The sequence below is a fragment of the Curcuma longa genome, chromosome 10 (assembly GCF_044706935.1).
Source record: "Curcuma longa cultivar G26 ecotype Majalengka, Jawa Barat chromosome 10, ITB_CL_G26_1.1, whole genome shotgun sequence".
Classification (NCBI taxonomy): Eukaryota; Viridiplantae; Streptophyta; class Magnoliopsida; order Zingiberales; family Zingiberaceae; genus Curcuma; species Curcuma longa.
The window spans coordinates 893638-918989 of NC_133870.1; the positions used below are offsets into that span (position 1 = coordinate 893638).

Consider the following 25352-nt stretch of genomic DNA (forward strand, 5'->3'; position numbering starts at 1 on the left):
GTGACTAGTCTTAACTAGCGATTAGGCAAGGGTAAGTTTAAGCAAATTAAGCATGATCGGATACTTGGCAAAAGAAAATCCTAGGGAGTGAGCTCTAGGTAGTGAAAATCTTAAAGGAACTCCAAGCAAGAAGTCTAATATGTCAGGTAGACTTATAGGAGTGGTTTGATCCTAAAGGGGTAACCCTTAGATGGTAAGCTTAGTAGGTCGGGTAGACTTACAGGATTAGGCTAGGTTGTTTGTTTGTTGTTATATGCTTATCTTGCAGGAACTCGAAGATGGAAGCAAGATTGAGGAGCAAGCAGAAGCAAACTTGACACAGCAGACCAAGTCTAGAGTGATCCAGACTTAACTTGGGTCGAATCGAATCCAAGCAGGATCAGTAGATCGATTGAGATTCAACTGATTGAGCTCGGGTTCAGACCCAGATTGATGAGGTGACACTTGAGTTTGGTAGACCAATCCCAAGGATCGGTAGATCGATAAACTTGATAAGACGATATCACATATCACGATGAACTCAGTCATGAGGATCAAGTTTTTCCAGAATCAGTATATCGATCAGGGTTGATTGGTAGACCGAAAAAACCTTATAAACAAAGGCCTCGGGAATAGAGATCAATACCAATCTTCTACTACTTCTACTACTTTGTGCTCAAAGAAAATACGTTGCGAAATCGAATCTCAAGGTTGCCTAGGAACAGAGAAGGCGGTGAAGGTGGTGAAGCCGATGATGTAGGAGCTTGCTCAGTGATATAGAAGCTTTCTAAATGATATAGAAGCTTGCTCAATGATGTAGGAGCTTTGACTGATCGATAATGTTACGAATAAGTACCAAAATGGATGACAATGACTGAAACTTGTTGGGATCAAAGATATTAGGAGTTTTAGAAATAAGTGGTGAAGCGGGAATGACTCCCATAACGTCAAGGAGTGTGGACTTTTATAAGAAATTATAAAAGTAGTTCGGATCGAGATTTTGATTCGAACGAGCATGCGATGAGGATGAGAGGTAAAAGAGAGTGTATGTGATTTTGTCATTTTCTTCTGCAAAAGGTGGAATCTGCCACCCTAGCGGTCCCATACGATCGACCCCACGACCATCTGTGAAGAAGAGGTAAATCGAGAAACTACAGTTGGTCATGACGGAGGAAGATATTGCTCGGTTTCGTCAAGATTCGAATCCTTGCCCTTTTCCATATGTGATTTAAATATTTTTAAATTTTGACAACAGGGTGGTTAGTAAATTATCATTTTCCCATTCTTTTGACATAGCAAAAGAAGATTTCAGCCAACTTTTGGAAGTTCAATAGTTATTTAGAAATTACATGAGAAAATAAAATTTTTTTATAATAAGTTGAAAGATTTTAATATCGAAAAAACTATCATTACTGAAGTAGGAGATAAAAGTGAATTAATACTACTTCCTAAAATAATAAAGATAAAAGATTAACGAACTGGATTTAATTTTTCTACGTAAATAATTTATATAATTTTAAATCATTTTTTATTTAATTTTTTACTTTTCAAAATTTAAATGTATTAAAAAAATCAAAATATAAAGGTTTAATAATAATAACAATAGTAATGGACGATGAATTATAATTTGAACTGTAACTTTTAAATTGTGAACTGTAATTGTCTGTGACAACTAGTATTGAGTGTCAATTTTTTTTTAATACCCGTTATGGTTAATTATAATTTTTTAATTTATTTTTTTTAAAAATAATCATGGGACTGTTAAAATGATATATTCCACTTGTGTCAAATTTTTTTTTTTGAGTCGTCAAATCGTAAATTCCTAACTGGGTGCGGGTCTACTCGTAGTCTCGTGATGACTCATCCGTCCAAATGAACACGTAGTTAGAGCCCGAAAATGCCAAAACTAACCCCATTCCTGTTCTGATCGCCGTTTACCCTGACTTCGCCGAGCTCCACACGCATTCCGGAAAAAACACATTCCCCTCCTCCCCTCACATCGATCGCTTCATCGATGGAGACTGCAGACTTTTCCTTCTTCTCCATCCCCCTCATCTCCTCCATCGTCGGCGGCCTGCTCGTACTCCTCTTCTTCGCCGATTACTTCCGCCGCAGGAGAGTCGAAATCTCCACCCTCGCCGCCTCCGCCACACAGCAGCGCTCCGACGCCACTAAACCGCCTCCCTCTTCCTCCGCCTCTGTTGCTGCCTCCAAGAAAGGACATCAACACAAGCCTCATTCCCATTCCGTCGTTGATAAGGTTCCTTCCCTCCACCACAGCTGGCACCGATCCACTTTTGAACTAGTTATAATTGTTTTTCCTGGCCATGCAGAGTCACACTCGAAAGCACCATCATCTCGACCTCAACACTTTGAAAGGCCACGGAGACTCGGTCACTGCCGTCAGCTTCTCCTCCGACGGTCGTAACCTAGCCACCTGTGAGTTCGGTATAATTTCAATTCGTTCTTGCCACTAATCAAAATATTTTATGATTAGATATTACTATTTGCAGCATGCTCCGATGGTGCTATTAGGGTTTTCAGGATTGATGACGCCTCGAGTAAAAGTTTCAAGTACGAATATCTCGGTTGAGTCCTCAAATGAAGCAGATCTGCCAATGCTTTCTATCATTTATTTTAATCTATTTGGTGATCCTGCACCATAGGTCTCTGAGGATCAACTTGCCAGCCGGAGCTCACCCGACCGCGGTTGCATTCTCTGACGGCTCTTCTTCTGTTGTTGTGGCAGCTCAGATGCTGTTGGGTTCATCTCTTTTCTTGTACGCGGATGTAGGTGCCAAGCCCTCTGGTGATGGCAACCAGCAGGCAAAGCTTCCTCTTCCTGAGATCAAGTGGGAGCACCGGAAGATACATGATCAGAGCTCCGTGATAAATCTTTCTGCAGCTTCTGCAACATATGGTAGTGCAGATGGGAGCACCATCATTGCGTCATGCTCAGAAGGTAGACTATTGTTCAATGCTTAGTGATTGCAGTTTCTTTCTATAAGGTAGAAATTACAGCTACAAATTTGTGTCAGGATGAGGGTATAGACAAATAGAATGCATCAAGGTTGGATATCCTAGAAAATTTCAATACATTTATAATGAAAGGATTACTGTTAACTGTGGAGAGAAAATCAGAAAATTGTTGTATGCTGATGTTTGATGAATCTACACACCCATGCATACACAATAGCGTGATCCTCGAACAAGGATGTGAATCCTCTACACATGGTTTGCTTGTGTCTTAGTAAGTAAGTCAATCTATTATGTAGTTGTGACAAAAAGAAAGATCAATAATCAACATGGCATTTAATTTCAATATACTTGGTCCTCTCATGAGACATTGTTATGAGAAATTTGAATTACACTTTTGTTATTACAATAGGAGTCAAGGATATATGGTCATTAATCTTGTCTACCCATTGTGAGCCAAGGATGCTTGCAAATCAAAAGTAGCTAGATATTATAATCCTTGATATGTGCCCCTTAAATGTATCAAAAAATATGTACCATAGTTGCATAGTGAGTGGAAGGTGGTGCAACCATGAATTGACTTAAAACAAATTGATTGTTCCTCGTACAAACAACAAAAACAATAAATTGTTAGAAATGTGGTTTGAAAACCTAACAGTGGAATAAAGTAAATAAACAAGACATTTTTGCACTGAAACATAACGTGGTTTCAAAACTTCACTACTACTTCATTGCCGACTCTTGGTCTAGCACCATTAGCACTAAAGAGTTCTTCTTTGGCCTTGTTCTTTTCTTTGAAAGAGATGTACCATCCCATGTGGCCCTTAGAGATGTGTTCATTCTTCTTCTTCTCTACCTTATCCTCTCTCTTCGTTAATTTTGGACACTCACTTTTGATATAGCTTTTTCATTGCAATTGTAGCAAGTTACAACTCTCTTCATTTCTTTTTCTCATTTTCTATCGTTTTAGTAATCTTGATGTCACTTAACTTCTTATTCTTCTTGGCGGATTTCCTTGATGATGATGATGATGTCGTCTAGCATCATTAAGGCCAAGTAGTTCTTCTTTGGCCTTTGTTTTTTTCTTCAATAGAGGATGTATCATTACAAGTGGCCCTTAGAGATGTGTTCATTCTTATTTTTCTTCTCTACCTTATCGTTTCTCTTTTTTTAATTTTGGATACCTATTTTTGATATACCTTTTTCATTTCAAGTTTAGCAAGTTACAACTCTCTTCTTTTCTTTGCTCCTTTTTCATCCTTGATCTTTTAATATCGCTTGCGCTTAGTTTCTTATTCTTCTTAAAGACTTGTAACTATCACTTGATTGAGTGCCATTAGGGCCTAATAGTTCTTTGTTAACCTTTGTTCTTTTTCTTCCAATGAAGATGTTTCATCATATTTTGCCTTTAGAGAGAAGTGCTAAAGATTGTAGCAAGAGTAATTAGAATCATTGTAGGTATAATCGTTATTCACTCCCTTCTAGTATCCGACCATCTCATACTTCACGATTGCAACACTCTAATCATGATTTAGAACAACTAGCTTGTGCATTGGCCTTGACTAACTTAAACAAAAAAAGGGCTACTCGATACACGAAACTCCCACCAATGCGAGGTCTTGGGGAAGGGTTTATTGTATGTATCCTTATTCTGTATTGCAAGAGGTTGTTTTCAGTACTCGAATCCGTGATCACCAGGTCACACGATAACAACTCTACTGTTGCACTAACTTGAGTAAGAGAAAGCAAATATTTTATTTGCAACTAAGACAATTTAACAATATAATCAATAATTAGAGAAAAATAAGCCTTGTGTTTTTTGGTTCTATAAAAGGCTCTTAAACCATTATATAAAATATTCTTCAATTTTAATAAATTTCTTATAAAGTTTTCTTCTATTGTGGGATAGTTATCTTCTCGAGTTGCATCAAAGTCCCCTAGTTCATCACCATCCTTAACAATAAATTTGTCAAAAGATATAGTTATGTAGTTGGCACCTAAATATCATAAACTCTTTATATCCCAAGAGTTCTAAGGAAAGTGACATAAATTTGATTACCACAGACTTCGAGGATTTATTGATCTTCTATTTGTCAAGCTCTTTCATGAACTTGTAGATACCAAAAATTCACTTGCATCCAAAATTAATTGAAGACAATGATTTGTTTTGGCAAGTTGTGCTAGATTACTACACAACTTGCACGTGATGAGAGTTCTTAATCCATTGGACATGGACTTCCTTGTGGAAGTTTCATAAGTGTTGTAGGTGGCATTGGTATGGTAATTTGCTTTGTGCTTGTGAACAAGCACAACAAATGGGGATATGATATGCAGTCATAGAGGGATCTATTGGCGAGGCTACAAGAATGTATTAAAGGACACATTGAAAATGGTGCCACCTAAATATCATAAATTCCTTGTATCCTAAGAGTTATTGGGAAAGTGACATATAAGTTTGATTATCACATACTTAAGAATATATTGATCTTTTTTTTTGTTAAGCTCTTTCATGAACTTATATATACTAAAAATTTACTTGCCTCCAAAATTAATTGAAGAAGACAATGATTTTGTTTGGCAAATTGTGCTAAATTCATACACAACCTCTACATGATGAGAGTGCTTAATCCAGTGGACATGGACTTCCCCGTAGAAGTTTCATAAGTGTTGTAGGTGATATTGATATGGTACTATGCTTTATGCTTGTGAACAAGCACAACAACAAATGGGGATATGACTTGTAGTCATGGAGGAATCGATCAGTGAAGCTACAAAGATGTATTAAAGGACAAATTGGAGATGGCGCCATCCTAACAAGAATTGGAGCAATTGAAATTGGTTTGATTATCTTTTTGTTCAACACACATATAAGTGAATGTCAAAGTAGGTTGTTGAATTTCCCTCAAAGTTAACCTATTTAGAATTAAATAGGGAGTTTCCTAAATCTAAATTTTTTCTTATAATCTGGATTTTATCCTATAATCTGAACTTTCCTATATGAAATATTTTGGATTTTCCTGTATTGGATAGTCTGGATTTTATCCTATAATTTGGTTCTTCCTATATGGGATACCATAAGTGTAGAATGATAATTTATGGTAATTTCCTTTCTTTGTTTTTAGGAATTTGTTACTATGTTCAGCCATGTAAATTATGCATATATTAGGAGGTATTACTCAAATTGAAGCAATGAGAAATAACATCATTCTTATTCAAAAATATTCATAGTATCTGAGCTAGGTTCTTCAAAAAACCCTAGCCTCCATTCCTAGCCATTCTCCATGGCCAAGTATGACATGACAATTGAAAACTCTAGCTCTACCTCTGAAGTATCTTTTCATTCCCATTAAATATCTACTCTCAAATTCTAAAAACTCTGAAAATCTCTCTTCTTGCGACCAACCATAAACTCAATGGGCAAACCTTTCTCTAATGGTCTCAATCCGTCAGGATGTTCATTTGCAACAGAGGCATGAAAGATTATTTAACAGGGGAGATTCCAATTCTGAAGAAGGATCCAAATTACAAGTGGAAGGCCAAAATCATTTGATCATGTCATGGCTTATAAATTCAATAAATGTTGATATTGATGAGAATTTTCTTCTCTATGAGACTACACAAGAAATTTGGGAAGCTGTGCGAGACTTTTCCAATTCTGAGAATTCATCAGAGCTGTTTGCAGTTGAGTCAATCCTTCATGATTTACGACGGGGAGACCTCACAATGACACAATATTTCAACACACTTACCTGACACTGGCAATAGCTAGACATGTTTGAGAGCCACTGATGGAAGTGCCTCGAAGACAATGCTTTGTATCACAAAATAGTGGAGCAGAAAAGGACATTTAAGTTCCTACTGGGATTATACAAAAATTTAGATGCATTTAGATGTTGAGTAATGGGAACTAAGTCTATTCCAAGCCTTCAAGAAGCTTTTTCTGAAGTTTGTCATGAGGAAAGTAGGAAAAAGGTCATGATGAGTAGTCAACATCCTTCTCTAACATCGGAACGATTTGCACTTGCTGCTCGTGGTTCCTGTCCTTTAAATCAGCAAGATACTCATCAACAAAAGAAGGGAAGACCCTGGTGTGATCATTGCACTAAACAATGGTCACACCAAGGACACATGCTGGAAGATACAATATAATCCAAGTGAGTGGAAATCATCAAAGTCAAATTTTGACAGAGATAGCCATCCTAACTCAGCCAACACAGTTGAGGAACCACCGGCCACCACTGAGTCAAATCCGTTCACCAAGAAACAACTTGAAGTGCTCCAGAAGATTCTAAATAGCACACTTTCTCAGCATGCTACTTCTAACCCATCCACCAGCATGTATGGACAAGTAGGTAACTCATGTTTTGCATTCTCAATGTGGGTTAAAAGTTCAAAACATTGGATTATTGATTCAGAGGCATCATACCATATAACGGGGGATAAGTCTTTCTTTCATGATTATCAATCATCACATTAATCTTACTTTACACATTGCCTTTGGTTTTCTCTCCAAGGTGGTTGGGACCAGATCTATTCAACTCTCACCTGAGATTACTCTCCAATCCATGCTTCATGTCCCTAAACTTAAGTGCAACTTAATGCCCATGAGTAAGTTGACTCGCGATTACAACTGTTCTACTAAATTTCTTCCAAATGTGTGTTTTTCAAGAATTGGGTTGAAGAAGAGGATTGACAATGCAGAGATGTGCTCTGGACTTTATCTCTTCAAGACACCTCAACCTAGGGAAGCCTTAGTGGTGAGTAGTGATTTTTCTAAGGGTAAGTAAGTTTGTTATTACAATTCTAAGTTTGCCTTTAATTCAAGTACCTATAAAGATAGTGAAATTATGTTATGACATTATCGGTTAGGTCATCTAAACTTTATGTATCTTGAAAGGTTGTTCCCTCACTTATTCATCAATAAAAGTTCAAAATTGTTTAAATGTGAGATTTGTCAACTTGCTAAACACACATTCTATCTATCCAAATGTGCCTACTGTCCATCAAAACCATTCACATTGATTCATAGTGATATTTGGGGACCCTCTCAGATAAAAAATATTAATGGGGCTCAGTGGTTTGTGACATTTGTGGATGATCATACAAGACTCACTTGGGTTTTTTGTATGAAAGAAAAGTTAGAGGTAAACATTCAATTCCATGGTCCAAACACAATTCAATACCAAAATCCAAATTTTGAAGTCTGACAATGTTAGGGAGTATTTTGATTCAATTCTAGGTGAATGCTTGTCTAGATAGGGAATTGTCCAAGTAAGTTCACGTGTCAATACATCCCAACAAAATGGAGTGACTAAGAGGAAAACTCGTCATTTGTTGGAAGTAACTCGATCTCTTATGTTTTTTACTGGTGTTCCAAAATATCTTTGGGGGGAAGCTATTCTTACTTCTACATATCTCATAAATCGGATGCCATCTCATGTCTTAAAATTAGAAACACCACATCAAGTCCTCATTAAAGTTTGTCCTCGTGCTCATGTTCTTTCCTTTGAATTTTCTTTTAAAATTTTTAGGTGTTCTGCATTTGTTCATGTAGTAAACTTGATCCAAGATCCACAAAAATGCATCTTCATAGGTTACTCCACAAATAAAAAAAGGATACAAGTGTTTTTATCCTGACACACGGAAAATAATTGAAATAATGGTGTGACATTCTTTGAACAAAATCCTTATTTCTCCAAACTTGAAATTCAAGTGGAGAATTAGAGAGAAATTCAGCTTTGGAATTGGGATTCCTTACTTCTAGAGCAACCAGCAATCAACCCAAATAAAGAGCCAGAAAATTTGTCACTAAGTCTGGTTTGTGAACTTAATCTTACTTCATTTAAACATTTATCTAAACCTCACTAGTTCTCGACCAATATTCCTCCATCAAGTCTATCTAATCTAGGAACTTAGGTAATTATCAGGAGAAAAAAGCAACTCAGGAGGAGATTGAGAATTTGATGCATCTCACACCAGTCCAAGAATTAAAATCGGACCCAATTGCAGTGGAAACTAGCACAGGAGGTGAGAATGCCAGAACAAAATGGATTAGAGGAGATTCAAGTCGAAGATGATTTGGAACTACCTATTGCCTTGAGGAAAGGTACATCCAATCAAGAATTTTATATCATATGCAAGTCTTTCTCAGTCCTATCGAGAATTTATGGCAAGGCTGGATAATGTTCAAATTCCAACAAATATTCAAGAGGCTCTAAGCCACCCGAGTTGGAAACAAGCTGTTCAAGAGGAGATTATGGCTTTGGAGAAAATGGAACATGGATTATTATTGAACTCCCACTAGGAAAGAAAACTATGAGTTGTAAATTAAGGCAGATGGGAGAATTGATAGGCTCAAGGGTTGACTAGTAGTAAGGGCTTTAATCCTATGGTGTTGATTATGAAGAGAACTTTGCTCCTGTTGCGAAGCTCAAAACCGTTTGAATACTCCTCTCATTAGTAACAAACTTGGATCGATCACTTCATCAGCTTGATATAAAGAATACTTTTCTTAATGGAGATCTTGAAGAGAAAGTCTACATGAAAATTCCTTCGGTTCTACAAATAAGCAACTACCACAGCAAGGTGTGCAAGTAATTAAAGTCTTTGTATGGACTTAAACAATCTCCACATGCGTGGTTCGGCAGGTTCTCACGGTCAGTATAAGAACATGGATTTGTTCAATGTAATTATACTCTCTTTGTGAAGCGCTCTCCTAGGAATAAACTAGTCATCCTTATTGTATATGTAGACGACATCATTCTAACAGGAGATCATGAAGAAAGAGTTACTAAAGATTAAACGATCCTTGGTAGAAGAATTTAAAGTAAAAGACCTTGGTCCTCTACAATACTTTCTGGGTTTGGAAGTGACTTGATAAACAAGGGGAATATTCACCCTAAATTTACTAAAGAGACTGGTATGCTAGGATATAAACCTGCAAGCACCCCTATGAAACCTAAAGGAAGTTAGGGTGTGAAGAGGAAGGAGTTCTAGTAGACAAAGGAAGATATCAATGCCTAGTGGGAAGGCTCATTTATCTCTCCCATACTCGACCAAACATTGGTTTTGTAGCGAGTGTCGTAAGTCGGTTTATGAACAATTCAACGAAGGAACACATGGAAGCTGTGTACCAAATTCCTAAGTATCTAAAAATGACACCTAGAAAAGGGTTACTATTCAAGAAGAAGGAATGTAGAGATATAGTTTTTTACTCCGATGTAGATTGGGTAGGTAGATAGGAGGTCAACTAGAGGGTATTGCTCATTCATTTGGAGTAACCTTATAAAATGGAGAAGTATGAAACATTCTGTGGTTTTCAGAAGCAGTGTTGAAGCTGAATTAAGAGCCTTAGCTGCAGCAATTTGTGAAGGGATATGGATTAGGCAAGTTATGACTGAGTTGGGGATAGAGTTTAAGAAGCCGGCAAAGCTGAAGTGTGATAATCGGCTACTATTAGCATCACAAAAGATCCAGTTCATCACGAAAGAACAAAACATATGGAGATTGATCAACATTTCATATTTGAGAAGATTGAGAACTCAGAAGTGCAATTGATCTACACTCATACATGAGAGCAACTTGTTGACATCTTAACAAAGGTGCTGCTAGGGCCTAACTTTGGGGAACTATGTAACAAGTTGGGTGTGTACATACAACCCAACTTTTGTTTGGGGGGGGGGGGGGGGGGATGTTGAATTTCCCTCAAAGTTAGCCTGTTTAGAATTAAATCTGGATTTTTTTTTAGGATTTGGATTTTATCCTATAATCTGAACTCTCCTATATGGAATAATTTGGATTTTTCTATATTGGATAATCTGGATTTTATCTTATAATCTAGATCTTCCGATATGGGATACCATAAGCTTAGAATGATAATTAATGGTAATTTTCTTCCTTGTTTTTAGGGAATTTATTACTATGTTTAGCCATGCATTTATTAGGAGGTATTATTCTCCAATTGAAGCAATGAGAAATAAGATCATTCTCCTAAAAAATCTTCAGCTGTGATTATTATAGAGTCTAGCATGTAACTAGTTCATAGCGGTAGAAGTGAAAGAGCATTCACAGTACAGGAATCATGTAATGTATGTGTAGTTGTAATGCATTGATGTGATCATGTAATGTATATGTAGTTGTAATGCATTGATGTGATATTGTGTCTCAGCCATATTTGGCAAATCGACCAATATCGATACAAAATCGTGTTAGATCAGTATCAACAATGACTTGATTTGATTTTTTAGATCAATATTGACAATTGACTAGATTTAGAGGCTTAAATCCTCCAGAATTTAGAAGTTTAGAAAATAGTGAAGATTCAAATAAATTAGTTAGAAATTAATTAGATAACATTAGCAAATTGATACAATCCATCGAAATTAGTCATTAACATTTCATAGTTTGAGATTCACCACAAGATCAAAGATCACTTATTCAATTTTATTATGACTTGATTGATTCAATGCCTCGCCATCTATCTTTTGCTCTTGATTGATCAAGGTTATTAAAATAAGGTTATTAATATTAACCACTAGTGTTATTTATTACTAAAAAAAATATATTAACAATCTAGTGTTATTGAGTAAAGTATACTAAAAATATAATTTTATTATTGGTTATATTCTATTTTTATTATTCATTAATCTTATATTAATAATTGCTATATTATTTTTATATTGGGTTATTTAATAATTTACTATATAATGATATATAATAGATATTTTTCTTAAGATTTAGAATATCTGTAGATATGTGAATAATTTTATTCTTTCTCATTTTTTTTTTTAAAATCTTTGTCCATTATGATCAATTCGATGCAACTGATATTTGGATTCTTTAAGTATGCAGTCCTAATCCTGATCTCAAAACCGATTTTCATTACTATGCCTGCAGCATTCAAGCAGCAGCGATGGTGGGGCATGAGGCACATATGTGATTACTAGAATCAACTACAATGGGTGTTGAAAACATAACGGAATTATATAATTCTTTAGTGGATATTTTGTGAGCTCTCTTGCCCCATCAATGAGCATACCTTCTGGCCTGCATCATAGGCAGGAAGAAACATCACACCCCTGATTCCCCAACTGAAGAGTGCGATTATTAGCAGCAAATACAACATCAAACACGTAACTAAATCCCAAACCCAGGCTGATATCATAATACATTCTCTTGTGAGGTTGCCAATTGAGTTACGTAAGTCTGCTTGAGTTATGTCAAAAGGACCACATCACATATCACATATATTCTGTCCAAATACAGATATATGGTTTATATGGCCAAGAGGTGATTTAGGGCCAAACAGTTCAATATGCAATTTGTGCAAGCCATTATTTGAGTTGCTTATGTAGCTGAGTCCTTAGATAAGTCCAAATAAATTGATCAAATTGATTAAAAAAATGGGTTGTTTGAACTAGTCTACAAACCTAATATAATTGAGAAATAATGAGAAAAGAGTGAGGGTGTTTACAAGGACATTAAGGATGTGTATAATTATAAATTTTTGTTAGATAATCTCTTATAAGTCTCTTAGGAAACATTCTTGTGAAGCTTTTTGTATAAGCAATTTATATATTGGTTAATTGTTAAGCTTGCATAATTCTAAGCATTAAACATTTTGTGTTCTAACGCGGCAGATAGTAAAGTATTCTCTTCTATAGATCACTAGGTTGAGTATTCTCTTCTATAGATCTCTTATACGTCTCTTAGTTCTAAATTTTTTCTTTTATATGCATTGCTTATCTTAATTATTCATAGTGTTGCAAACTTTTGTTAATATAATGTGTTTTATTATTGATTTCATATGTGCCCACATACTGCATGTGTGGTTGACTGGTTATTATCTCTATACACTTTTTAAAACATTGACATGGACATGTAATTAAATAAAATAAATTAATTTCTACTCTGGACAACACACTAACTGATGAATATAATTGTTTTCTAAAAGTTGATGTCTACGATTGCTAATATTGATTTTAGTATATTTGTTATATTTCTAAAAGTTTTTGATATAATTGCTTCATTTCTAATTGTTGATGCATAAAAGTATTACAAATTTTGACATCGGCTAATATTTGTTACATTTTCTAAAAGTTGATGAATATTATTATCATGTTCTTGAAGGTATATAGCAATTAACTCATTATAAATTTATTGTTTATTGAAAGTGAGGCAAACTAAATTAAAGAACAAGAGCGTCAACAAGAAATTAAAAGCAATAGACAGTCTACCAGGAAATGGCAACATTTAAGTTGTTTACTAAATAGTTTTCAGATGGAATTTGTGGCTATCCCCTCAATTACAATTCCATAACATTACATACCATGTACAATGACTTCTAAAGTTCTTCTGGGCTAGCAAATCAAATTTTACAATATACTGCATGTGTGTAGTGCTAAGTTGCATGCAAAAGAGCTTGTACATGGATCCTTATAGTGCTAAGTTCCATGGATTTGAAACTTGAACCTTTTTACTGGTGCACTTAGCATGTGTATATAGTAGATATGTGTAGTCAGCATGCGTTTGCACATATATGATTATAGTTCATGCACTCACGTGGATATGTATGGTCAACATGCATATATGTATATATTTTTGACTATGAATATGCATTTAATTTGGATATGTATATTTATAATCCGTAACATTATGTTACGTTTGAGATACCTTAGGTCCATAAGGATTCATAATAAACATCATTGACATGATGCAATCTCTTAAGGTTCGTTTAATCTACACTAGAGATTAGTAGTCTAGGCTGATTGCTAGTTCAACATCTTTTAGTGCATTGGGAACTAATTTAAGCTCTCATTCTGGAAATAGATCAGTGTAGTTTTCCTCCCACTTGTGCCACTTATGAGATGTGTTAGTTGAAATGGAGAGATGTTAGTGGAATCTTGTGTGATAATCATGTGCCCCTTAAATTGTAAACAAAATTTCATAAGATTGGCAGGTCTTGCTCTATTTTGTAAATCAAGCTGTTGAGCAATTAGAAGACAACCAAAAAAGTCAATATAGCAAAGATGAGAAGCTTAAGATGGATGTGTGGAAATGCTAAAAATATTTTAAAAAGTTATCTCAAAGCAATTTAGTGTAGCTTCAACAAATAATAAAAAGGAAGAAAAGAACTATGTTAAGACTTAAGATGATATCTATGTGTTCAAAAATGCCAAATTGATTCTTTAGTTAGGCAAATCAATTAGAGTTGAAGGTGCGATGGAGGGAGATCGAAGACCACTCTAGCTAATAAATAAAAAGTGATTTAAGTGTTGAATATTATCAGTGATGTACATCATTTTTGGAGCTTAGTTGATTCTCTCTTGAGGCCCTACAAAACAAGATATGTTCTAATTTTAGTGAGAAGGTTATCTATTAGAAGGTATTTGAATTAAAACTCAAAATAATTCTTTACTCGTAAAACATTATATGAAGTGCGAAATTAACCATACGAAAGGATTAAAACGTTAAGTGATAGAGGCAAAAAAATATGTCAAATTATTGGTTATCAGGGAACACGGGCAAGTCGTGTTGAACACCACCACCAGACTGTGTTGAACACAACGGCCAGACTATGCCCCATTTTGTGAGTCCCGTGATGAGAGTAGATGTCACCAGAGAAGAACATGGATAGGTCGTGTTGATCAGCACAACCAAACCATGCTTTTCTTTGTGAATTCCATGTTTAAGGTATAGGTCCAGAAAGTGCACTAGAGTCGAGGGGGGGGGGGGTGAATAGCATTCGTCGCTTCTTTGCTTTCTTATATATCAGAGTTAGTATGCAAAATGGAATATAATAAAAACTAAAGGTAAGGAACACAATAGGGTTTTACTTAGTTCACACCCCTAAAGTATTACTCCAAGGCTTGTGTACTCGGCGTGAGCCCACTATATTTTTCTCTTTTCCAGAAACCTTTTGGAGATGGAGAAACCGTTTACAAGATTAAGTGCAAGCACAAGTATAGAAAATGAGATGTGTATAATATAAACTATATAAACATACTTGTATCGAGGTGCCACCTCCTCACGGTGGCCCTATGGGGGGCACGGAGGGTGTTGTGGCTCTCCGTGCAGCTTTTGCGGGGTTGTGACACTCGCGGCTATTGCTGCAATTCAATTGCGATTTTTTTAAATAAGTAGTAATTATTATATAATTTTTACTTATATATATAATTATAATATATTATTAATAATAGTTATAAAATATTAAGAATTATTTTAAATAATTTTAAAAATTAATAAAATAATTTAAAAATTTTAATATATATTGAAAATTAAATTTGAATTTAAAATAATTTAATTTTTTCAAAATATAATTCTTAAACATTACAAATAAATTTAAAAAAATTAAAAATTTATATATACATTCAAAAAATAATTTAAGACTTTTAAATAATTTTATAATTATCTTTGAGCCTTTCAAATAATTTTTTAATTTTAAATTTAATTTTGAATTTTGAGAATTACTAATTTTAATATTTTTTTTAAAAAATAATAGGCATTATCTTATGAGAAAATATTGAAATATGAACTCAACACTTCAAAATATAACTTCAATGAGCATATTTAATAATCAAATATTAATAAAATTAATATACACTTGTATTTAAAAATTAAAAAAGTGCTGAAATTGTATCGACAGGCACGATATGATACCGAAACCATATTGTTCCGGTCTTGGACCGAAACTCCCGCATGGGTTGAAATTTTAAACCATGGTGATGTAGTCTTATGTTGAGTTCAATGGAGAGAAGCTCCATCTAACTTGCAGTTTACCCAAATAATTGGGACCAATACAACTAACATGGTATAATCGTGGGACATGTTGGTTATGATGTTCCTGCTTGCTTGACAAGGATAAATTTGAAATGGGGATAAGCTTGGCATTGAAGGTGGAGTAGTATTATTTAGTATTTGAAGTGGGACCCATTTTGAAGATTTAATTCCTAAGTCATTGTGCCTACACAATGATCTTTCATAAAGAAATATCCTTAGCAGGGGAGTGACAGTTTTCAAGGGATTGTTTTGGTTTTACAACATTCCAGGGTTGATTATAAAGTATCTTTAACTATTGGGTGAAATAGAACCTATATGAAAGTATTGTTCATGATATATGATACCATCCTTTATTATTTGAAGAAACTATGTTAAATAGTGTTCTGTTTATTTAATTTTAGATACTAGCATCAAACTTTGGCATGGGAAAAGTGGGAAGGAGCTGGGAGCTGCAGATACAAACCAACTTAAAAACAACATGGCTGCATTATCACCAAATGGACGGTTTCTAGCTGCTGCAGCTTTTACCGCTGATGTGAAGGTTTGTTTGTCTTAATTATTTCTCTTTCGTTTGAAATAGTTGAGCTAATATATACATGGAAGTTTATATAAACTAATAAAAAAAATAGTTGCTTAAATGTTCTCAGAACTTCAAATGCTTTTGATGAAGATTCGAATCAGTAAAGAGTATATGCATTGTAGTCACATCAATAACACTGGAAATTTAGATTTTTCTATTTTTTATGCTGTAAATTTATTTTAGGTTTGGGAGATTGTTTACTCTAAAGATGCTTCAGTGAAGGAAGTTTCCAAAGTTATGCAGCTCAAGGGTCATAAGGTAAGAGATATTAGTTTGAATCATTCAAAACTGCACTAGCTGTCGAGTTGTTTAAGCCTTCAAATTTAGCTAATTTTATGGCAGCCTCCAACTTGTAGTATGAGCCAGGCAAAAATTCTCTGTGGTCAGATATTCTTTTGCAATTTACACTTATCTTCTGAAATATAAGATCACTGATTATGACTAATGAGTTTATTTTTAGCAGGCTCCTAAAAATGTATTAGATGGTTCAGAGAAAGGATTTAATTTTTTGGTATTGGTCCTGATGTAGTGTATCTTTACTCAGGAGATAGGTTGATGCATGATAGATTATGCCAACCTATCGTATTACTTCTCTAGATGTTTCCCCTATTTTTCTAGGGTCTGTCTAGCCTATCATTTACTCACAGCGTTTAACTGCTTAGTTATATTTTGTAAAACCACAGCAACATTTCGTCATTGCTATATAATTAATTTCTCTCATTCACACGTTCAATCACCTATGCCCGTCCTATATAGCAGCTTCATGAATGTAATTGCATAGTTTTCTTTTGTCATATATTCTTCTAATCACATAGCGTAGTGTCATTAAGAACTCAAGTAACATTATTTCAGCTTCTCTAATGCCAGCCTAGCAATAGCTACAAAAATTAGAGCAATTCAATTATATATCAATCCAAACCTAAATTTTCATATTTTATGAAATTTGCACTTCTATGTTTGTTATAATGGAAGAGATTTCTGTCCTTATTTTGATCTTAGGCTAGAATGAAACTCTATCTATGACTTATATCAATGCTTAATATAGGTTGGCACAATTTCGACTCTGCTGATCTACTGTATTTTCTACTTCTCTAGGCATATCCCTGTATTTTTTGTCCAAAGTGCTAATTTGGGATATTTAACTCTTTTAATGTATCTCCTCTTTTCTGGAAGCAACATTTTATCATTGTATTAATGAATTTCTATCATTTGCACATTAGGCTACCTATGCCCTACATAGTGACCTCATGCATTTATTAAGAACTAAATATTTACTAGGTATATCCACCAACAAGAATCTGACATATCTCCTGAACAAGGTAAAAGATTGGGCATTAGGAGTAATTTGTAACTAACCCATTCACATATCTAACCATACCATGGCATGTGCCATACTATAGTATAGTAGGCATTACAATCTGACAAATAACCATTACCTGTTGTAAAAGCTTGTAAATAAGTTCTTAATTTTGTTTTTGATAAAAGGCAAAGAATTTTATTTCTCATATCTAGTACATCAGTGTTCATGCTCTCATTCACATTCTGACAGTCTTGTACCCATGAGTGGGTGGCTGTGCTCCATAATGCTACACCAGGTTCTTCATGCTTCCTTGGCTAACCTGTCTGCTTTGACATACATCTCTCCTTTGGTCCGAACAAACTGCAGTTCCCAGGTCCTTACTTTAGTTCTTTATTTCAGCTACCACTTTGCTACATAAATGGTCACACGGTCATCATTGTTTAGAATTCCCAGACTTGCATGCAGTTTGTGGCTACTATAAGCTCTTACTTCACCATTCCCATGCAACAGCTAGTCCCACACTAAACACTAATAATTCTGCCTCAAGTGTGAACGTTATATGCCCACAAATAAGTTTGTGTGCCACTTTAAGAGGTGATTTGTCTAGCAAAGAGAACCTTAATTCTTCCTCTCCGTCATGACTTTTGAGTTCTTGAAACTAACCTCATCCTTATGACTACCTCATTTATAAATCTCAACTTGTCCGTAAAATTGATATCAGCCAAGCACATCTCTACCTCTTCACCTTCAAAGGGATTTTCCCTAATCCAATTAAGAAAACCTCTTTTACTTATAATTATGAGGGAAACCAATCTCCTAAGTGAAAAAATTAAAGACTTCTTCACCTCATAAATAAAGCCTCCTCATCTCATAAGGGAAATTTACCTTATAAGGGTGACATACACTGTAAGGACAGACTCCCTCTATGAGGAAAACTTTCAACTCCTAGGGGAGACACCTTCACCTATAAGGAACCTTCTCACCTTAAGGGAACCTACTCAACTTATAAGGAAGGTCTCTTCACCTTATAAGCGAACCTACTCAACTTATAAGGAAGGTCTCTTCTCCTTATAAGGAAGAACATTTAAGGAACTCATATCCACCTTTTATTCTATGAATTGTCTTCACACTTTCATCTTATAAGCCTCACCTGAATTCAAGTTTCATTTTAGTTAGTAACATCAAGAAGTAATGTCACCTTTGCTTGCTCATATGAAGTGTTCATAGTTCATGCAAACTGCTTCCAATTTATACAAAGTATAACCCAGTTTATACAAATTGCCCCTAGCTCATATAAAATGCATTGAGTCTTTTGTTTTTTCATCCAATTTACTCTCCAATTCTTTTCCTTCTGCACCCCTAGGTATCTCAAAGTCATTTTTTATAATAAGCATCATATCAAAATCAAATTTAAAGAATACCTCCATTCTTCGCTTCCACATAGAATTTGCTTTCAAATTTCAGTGGATGGATGCTTGAGCCGGTCATCGTCTCATCATGCTTTCTCGGCGGTTAGTTTGTAGAAGAGAGACCTGGCTTTGATACCAACTATTAAGATTTGATGCGGGTGAGATGGCAGGAAGGTAGGGGTGGATACCTTTTCTCTATGAGGTTAGCTTGCAAACTAAATATGCAATGAAAATGAAAGCTAAAAAAAATTACCAAGCTAACACGTGCATTTACGTTGTTTAACAACCCCCAAGGCTCCTACTCCACAACTTATGATTCTTTGGTAGATCACTCTTGAAAGCCATTTATATTTCCTCCTCGGTCAAATTATGGAGGTGGAGAACTTCAATGGAGTACAAGGAGACTTACAAATGAAGAAGAGAGAGAATTTCAATGAGCTTAGTTGATTACAAGAGTATATCTGTAACCATTAGTTTACAAATCCTCTTCACCCTTCTTATAGCCATCCAATCTAAGCTGCTAGACTTTACTATTATATTGTGTTGTTAGTTGACTGATGTTATGTAGTTATCAAATCTTACCGTAAACGTGTAGTTCAATTACTCTTGCTTTTATATTGTAGGATTAATCAGCCTGAGTTGGCTGCCCAGTTAACTTAGCCACCATTAGTTGACATCAGATGTCAATTATTAGTTGGCTAAACCAAACCATAAACCTCGAGCTTCCTTGAATTGCCTTTTGGGGTTTCAAGTTTTATAAATTGACTAAAGAACCCCTCCAGTCTCAGTCGACTATATCATTTTCATTCCGCCTAGGTTGAGATCTACCTTCTTCTCTTGAGTACAAGTCTCTCAACATTCAATATACAAAGAGTTTACCTATGCAACTTCTCCACCACAAGGTCATCTCCCATTAGATTTCTTATCCTTCGGATGCACCCGAGCCTTCGGTTTCACGTGTCATCCTTCATGCTTCATCTACATAGTTCACCTCCCAAGCATAGATGCACTCTGATACTTTCATCCGGCGGTCCTTTGGATGCCCCATGTGATCCTTTGCTAATCTCCACGGACCTTAAGCCATCACGAATCCATCGACCTTGGCCGCACCAAGCCATTTCTATGTATATTTCTCTATGTCTTGCATGACTCAAATATACATATCAACTTAACTTAAATTCAAAACCTATGGTCAATTCTAGTCACCTAAGGGCAGATTGCATCAACATTTACATCTTTAATAATGAAAGTCTCTTGCGTTGCCAAACTCCAATATTGTAGAATTTCAAAGAAAAATATGGCCCTCAGTTTATAAAGGACTAGGGAAAGACTTATTTTCTCTCACTTCTCATTGCAACATTCTATGTTATGTGTAAATCATTATGAAAAGAAAGAAATATACAATTTATAAATGCATAAATGTGTAAGTTAAAAATTAAAATAATTGGTTGTAAACATAGGTGCTTAAATTAATTATCAAATATAAATAGAAGAATAAATATATATTAGCAATCTAATTAATTATTAAGTAAAATAATTAATTATAATAAAAGTTAATTATTATTAATTAATTAAATTAAAATTTCAAAATAGTATTAGCACAGTATCACAACCTTGCAATGTAACTTAATTTGGGAGGATCAATTGTGGACTTTCTTGCTTTGATGTGATTATCTAAGTGTTTTACAATTTTGGTAGAAAGCTTGCACATCTGATAGAATATTAATGGTCGATCATCAATTTTTCCAATAGCAGCTAGCCATTGGAGTGGTCTTGCCAATATGGACCGAGGATAGTTGGTTGTTTTGTGTGTGAGATGATGGTTTTGGATGACATACAGTACAGGTTTAGCTTGTTCATGTCGACCTAGGTTCAGGTTTTGTCCCTGATCAGAATAATACATATTTGGCACCTGTATGAAATTTAGTCCATGGTTCATGGTGTTGTGCTTGATCTTTTAATGTTGCATCTGCAATGCTTCTATGTTCTCTAACTAATTTAGATGAACATTCTTTTCAGGGAGAATAGTTGGACAAGGAACTACTCTTTTCTATGTTAATTAATTCTTTCCTCTTTGTTCACATCTCTTTTCCTCTGTAATACTATCTTCTTCTCAATATTTTTGTTTGCTGCTTAAACTCAAGTTCTTTCAAATTTACAATTGAAAATTTTCATGTTCGATCTGCAAACTATACTTATCGTATTTGCTTTGTTTATTTCAATATACTCAGCTCTTAATATTAACTGTTTAATTGATGGCAATGGGATTTCAGTTTTCTGGTGCACTATATATTCATCAGCCATCCAAGCACATTTTCGCTTGAAATTGATGGTTTCTTAGGACAATCACTGTTCTTTGGCGTTATTCAATTTTCAATTCCATGTCTAGCTTGTTTAAAAAAAATATAGATGGGCTTCTTTGCTATGGCAATCTAAGTTGACAATATATGATATTCTTCATGTATTCTACATTAATTGTCATAACTCATTTCCAGAGTGCAGTAACTTGCTTGTGTTTCACACCTGATTCGGAGAAGATAATTACAGCTTCTAAAGACGGTTCCATACGAATTTGGAATATTAATGGTATGTGTATCAAAGATTCTTTTTTGTAAATTTTCATTCAAAAAATGGATTCACAACAACATTGTGTCTTAACAAATTGCTCAATACCTTCGCTTTCTATTCTGAAGCATTGTTACATCTGATCTCCCTACTCTGTAGTTTTTTTAAAAAATAAGAAAACCTTTTTGTTTTGTTCTAGACACTTAATTTTCTTAATTTTCTTTGTTTTTCAATTTTGGATATTTGTTTTTCTTGAGAACATCCATGTCATTGTACTTAACATCCTCATGCAAAATTTAGTTATTTTTTTATCAGCTAAACTAGAAGCTTAGGTGGTACTCCTTATGCAAACATGTATCATTGGGCTTAGATTAGCTCATATACTTCTGTTTGTTGTATTCCTTGGATAGGCTGTATGTACGTATCTTGGGTTTCATTTGTCATGGTTTAATGATTTACATGGATTTATTCTTCTAACTGTCTTTTGCATCTGATGGGTACATTCTTCAGTCCGTTATCATCTTGATGAGGATCCAAAGACCCTGACGGTGTTTCCAATTCCACTTCATGATTCTAAAGGATTAGTTTCTAACTATGACCATATCAGTGTCTCACCTGATGGAATAATTTTGGCAACGACAAGTGGATCTACTTTGCAATGGTTATGTGCTGAGACTGGAAAAGTTCTGGATACAGCTGATAAAGCGCATGACGGTATGTGAATTATCTAATATCTGTACCTTTAAGAATACTTTATCTTTGCAACTATATCTCCTATTTTGATTGATGATCAAGATTACTAAGCTGGATAATGCATGTTAAGATTTCTAAGTGGAATGCATACCACATGCTTGTATTTCCTCATCCACAGTTCGTTATTTGACTGCCTTTGAGGAATCAGTTCATGAACAGTCAAATGTATATCTCAAAAGGTCAACACATTCTTTTGCAGTTCACTCACATGCTATTAGCCCAGTAAGTGCTGCCGTCATTTATTCCATGATTGGCAAATTTGGACGATCTTGATGTTGGTTTGAAATCTCATACCATGCTATACAGCATTGTCGATATATATTGTTCTAATAAATTACATAAACTTTGGCACAAGGAATGTGTCCTATGTTGCTATGTTAATTATGTTGATGAATATTGTGTCATAGTACATGTGACACCCCTTGGCATGCTACACATGTCAAAATGAATTGAAAATTATGTATTATTTTTTAATTCGAACACAATGTCAAAACTTTGTTATTTTAGATGAAACACAAAGTTCAAATTTAGGTATATAATTATTTCTTTTTTTTGTTCTTTTCATTTTTTTCCCTTTTTCATCTCCAATTTCCATCGACACTACATGTTGGAATGGCACAATATCATTCCAGTCAAAGATCAAAACTCTAATGTGAATTGTTCAAGTCGTATCTAGGCAATGTCAACCAATATGATTCCTAGTGATTTCACAAATATCCTTTAAAGAATCCATCAATTTACTATGGTGAAATTTCATCAAATCTTGAGTAATCAAGTTTACTATGGTGAAATGTCAATGTACATTAATAAATAAAAAAAAATCAACCAAATTGAGGAATGTGTCATGTGATGGTTTGTGTAGTGATTTGTGAGATGGGTAGAGGAGGTTTAGACTACATGTGGTGATTTGTGAGGGAGGCGGATAGCTTCAATACTAATGATATTGTCAATGAGCTACTGGGCCTATTGAATATGCCTAGGTTCCTACGTTTTCTAGGTGTGTCATTTCATGCACTAACTGCCTGTTGTTATCCAGCAAGAGTAGTTTAATTTCAAGTTCTCTTATATGCAATTACATGCCTTGTTATTTCATTAGTCAATTGTGGGAACAATGCAAATTATGTAAGTAAATTTCGCCTATTCCTGACCTTGCTCCTTTTGTCCTTAACTCTGGCAACCATAAAAAAATAGCTTACCTTGGGTGCTCTCTAGATGGTTGCACTTTCTTGAAAGTTGAGATAGATGGTTAAATTTAAGGCTAACCATGTCAATAAAGTTCCATCTTGTGATGAAATCTTGTCAATTAGTAAATTCTTGTTAGAGGAAATTTCATTTGCCCCTCACACTTTCAAAGTAACCATTTTACCCTTAACTTTAAAACCCTCATTGAAATGCCCCTTGTTCATCAACAACTAACGGAGAGTTGGCGTGCACCGTATACAATAGGGAGGTAAATAGGTGGGTGAGAAAGCCCTTTTCAGGGATCAAGTTTATTTTTGTTGTTGGAAACAAACCACGTAGAGTTCGTTGCATCCTCATTTGTTGACAGTGAAGTTTTGCCAATGGTCCTCCCCATATAAAGCTTCTAATAAATCTATTTAGGTGTTTGTCCCCATCTTCTTTTATATCTTCATTTATCTTCATGGTATGTATGAATGTAAAACCCATTTTTTTTTCATATTCCATTGTAAAAAATCTTGATGATGGAATGAGGAAGAAAAGAGAAAGTGATTGAAAAACAAACGATCTATAAGTTTACAAGAGTTGTAAAAATGAAGAAAACTAGTAGCCAAGAAAAAAGAAAGCAGTGAGTGAAGCCAAGAATGAAGGTTTCGGACACTTGTATTGACAACTTGATATAAAAGAAGGGGAAAGAGATATCTATAGAATAGCTAAAGCGAGAAAGGAAAATAAGAGATTTTACTCAGATAAGATGTATTAAAGATGAATTCAATAGAGTATTAGTGAAGAATGAGAAAATAAAGGAGCGATAAAAGAGACATTTTTATTAACTTTTAAATGAAAGTTTATGTACCAACTTAGGAAATTTAAGGCTAACCATGTAACAAAGTTCCATCTTGTAATGAAATCTTGTCAATTAGTAAATTCTTGTTGGAGGAAATTTTATTTGCCCCTCACACTTTCAAAGTTACCATTTTACCCTTGACTTAAAAACCCTCATTGAAATCCCCCCTTGTCCGTCAACAACTAATGGAGAGTTGGCGTGCACTATATTACAAACCATGTAGAGTTTGTTGCATCCTCATTTGTTCAATGGTCCTCCCCAGATAAAGCTTTTAAGGAATCTATTTAGGTGTTTTCCCCCATCTTTTATATCTTCATTTATCTTCATGGAATGTATGAATGTAAAATCCATTTTTTTCATATTCCATTGTAAAAAATCTTGGTGGTGGAATGAGGAAGAATAAGAGAAAGTGACGGAAAAACAAACCATCTATAAGTTATTGTAGAGTTGTAAAAATGAAGAAAACTAGTAGCCAAGAAAAATGCTAAGAAAGCAGTGAGTGAAGTCAAGAATTAAGCTTTTGGACACTTATTCGACAATTTGATATAAAAGGAGAAAGAGACATCTATAGAATAGCTAAAGCGAGAGAGAGGAAAATAAGAGATTTTATCCAAATAATATGTATTAAAGATGAATTTAATAGGGTATTAGTGAAGAATGAGAAAATAAAGGAGTAATGAAAGAGACATTTTTATCAACTTTTTAATAAAAATTTAGGTACCAACTTAGCTTAGAAAATTTAAGTAGGTGAGAGGAGTATAGAAATTTAAATTTTTATCAAAGAATTTTTTTTTTTCAGAAGTGAATAGGTGTTAAATGGGATGCAAAATGGCAAAGCTATTGGTTCAGATGATATTTCAATTATGGAAGTGCCTAGGTAAGTAGGATATTGAATGACTTACGAAGTTATTCAGTCTAATATTGAAAACGAAGAAAATATCTAATTAATGGAGGATAAGTACTTTAGTCTCTTGTATAAAAATAAAA

At 34.6% G+C, this 25352-nt stretch overlaps 1 protein-coding gene across 1 annotated transcript; it reads left to right on the top strand.

The window, feature by feature from the left end:
- Positions 1-1888: 1888 nt before the first annotated feature.
- Positions 1889-22612, top strand: LOC141836032 (uncharacterized). Its single transcript, XM_074723441.1, has 9 exons — positions 1889-2239; positions 2313-2418; positions 2493-2553; positions 2646-2941; positions 16134-16273; positions 16496-16570; positions 21517-21607; positions 22097-22300; positions 22458-22612. The coding sequence occupies exons 1-9, from the start codon at positions 1994-1996 to the stop codon at positions 22610-22612; spliced, it is 1374 nt and encodes a 457-aa protein (XP_074579542.1). The 5' UTR covers positions 1889-1993.
- The last annotated feature ends 2740 nt before the right edge of the window (positions 22613-25352 follow it).

What these genes read in the sequence shown, in the direction of transcription:
- LOC141836032 (XM_074723441.1), top strand. Translation starts at nt 1,994, where the DNA reads ATGGAGACTGCAGACTTTTCCTTCTTCTCCATCCCCCTCATCTCCTCC. An exon ending in GCCTCGAGTAAAAGTTTCAA is followed by an intron (nt 2,554 to 2,645) that starts GTACGAATATCT and finishes CCTGCACCATAG; the next exon opens with GTCTCTGAGGATCAACTTGC. An exon ending in TGCAGCTCAAGGGTCATAAG is followed by an intron (nt 16,571 to 21,516) that starts GTAAGAGATATT and finishes ACTCATTTCCAG; the next exon opens with AGTGCAGTAACTTGCTTGTG.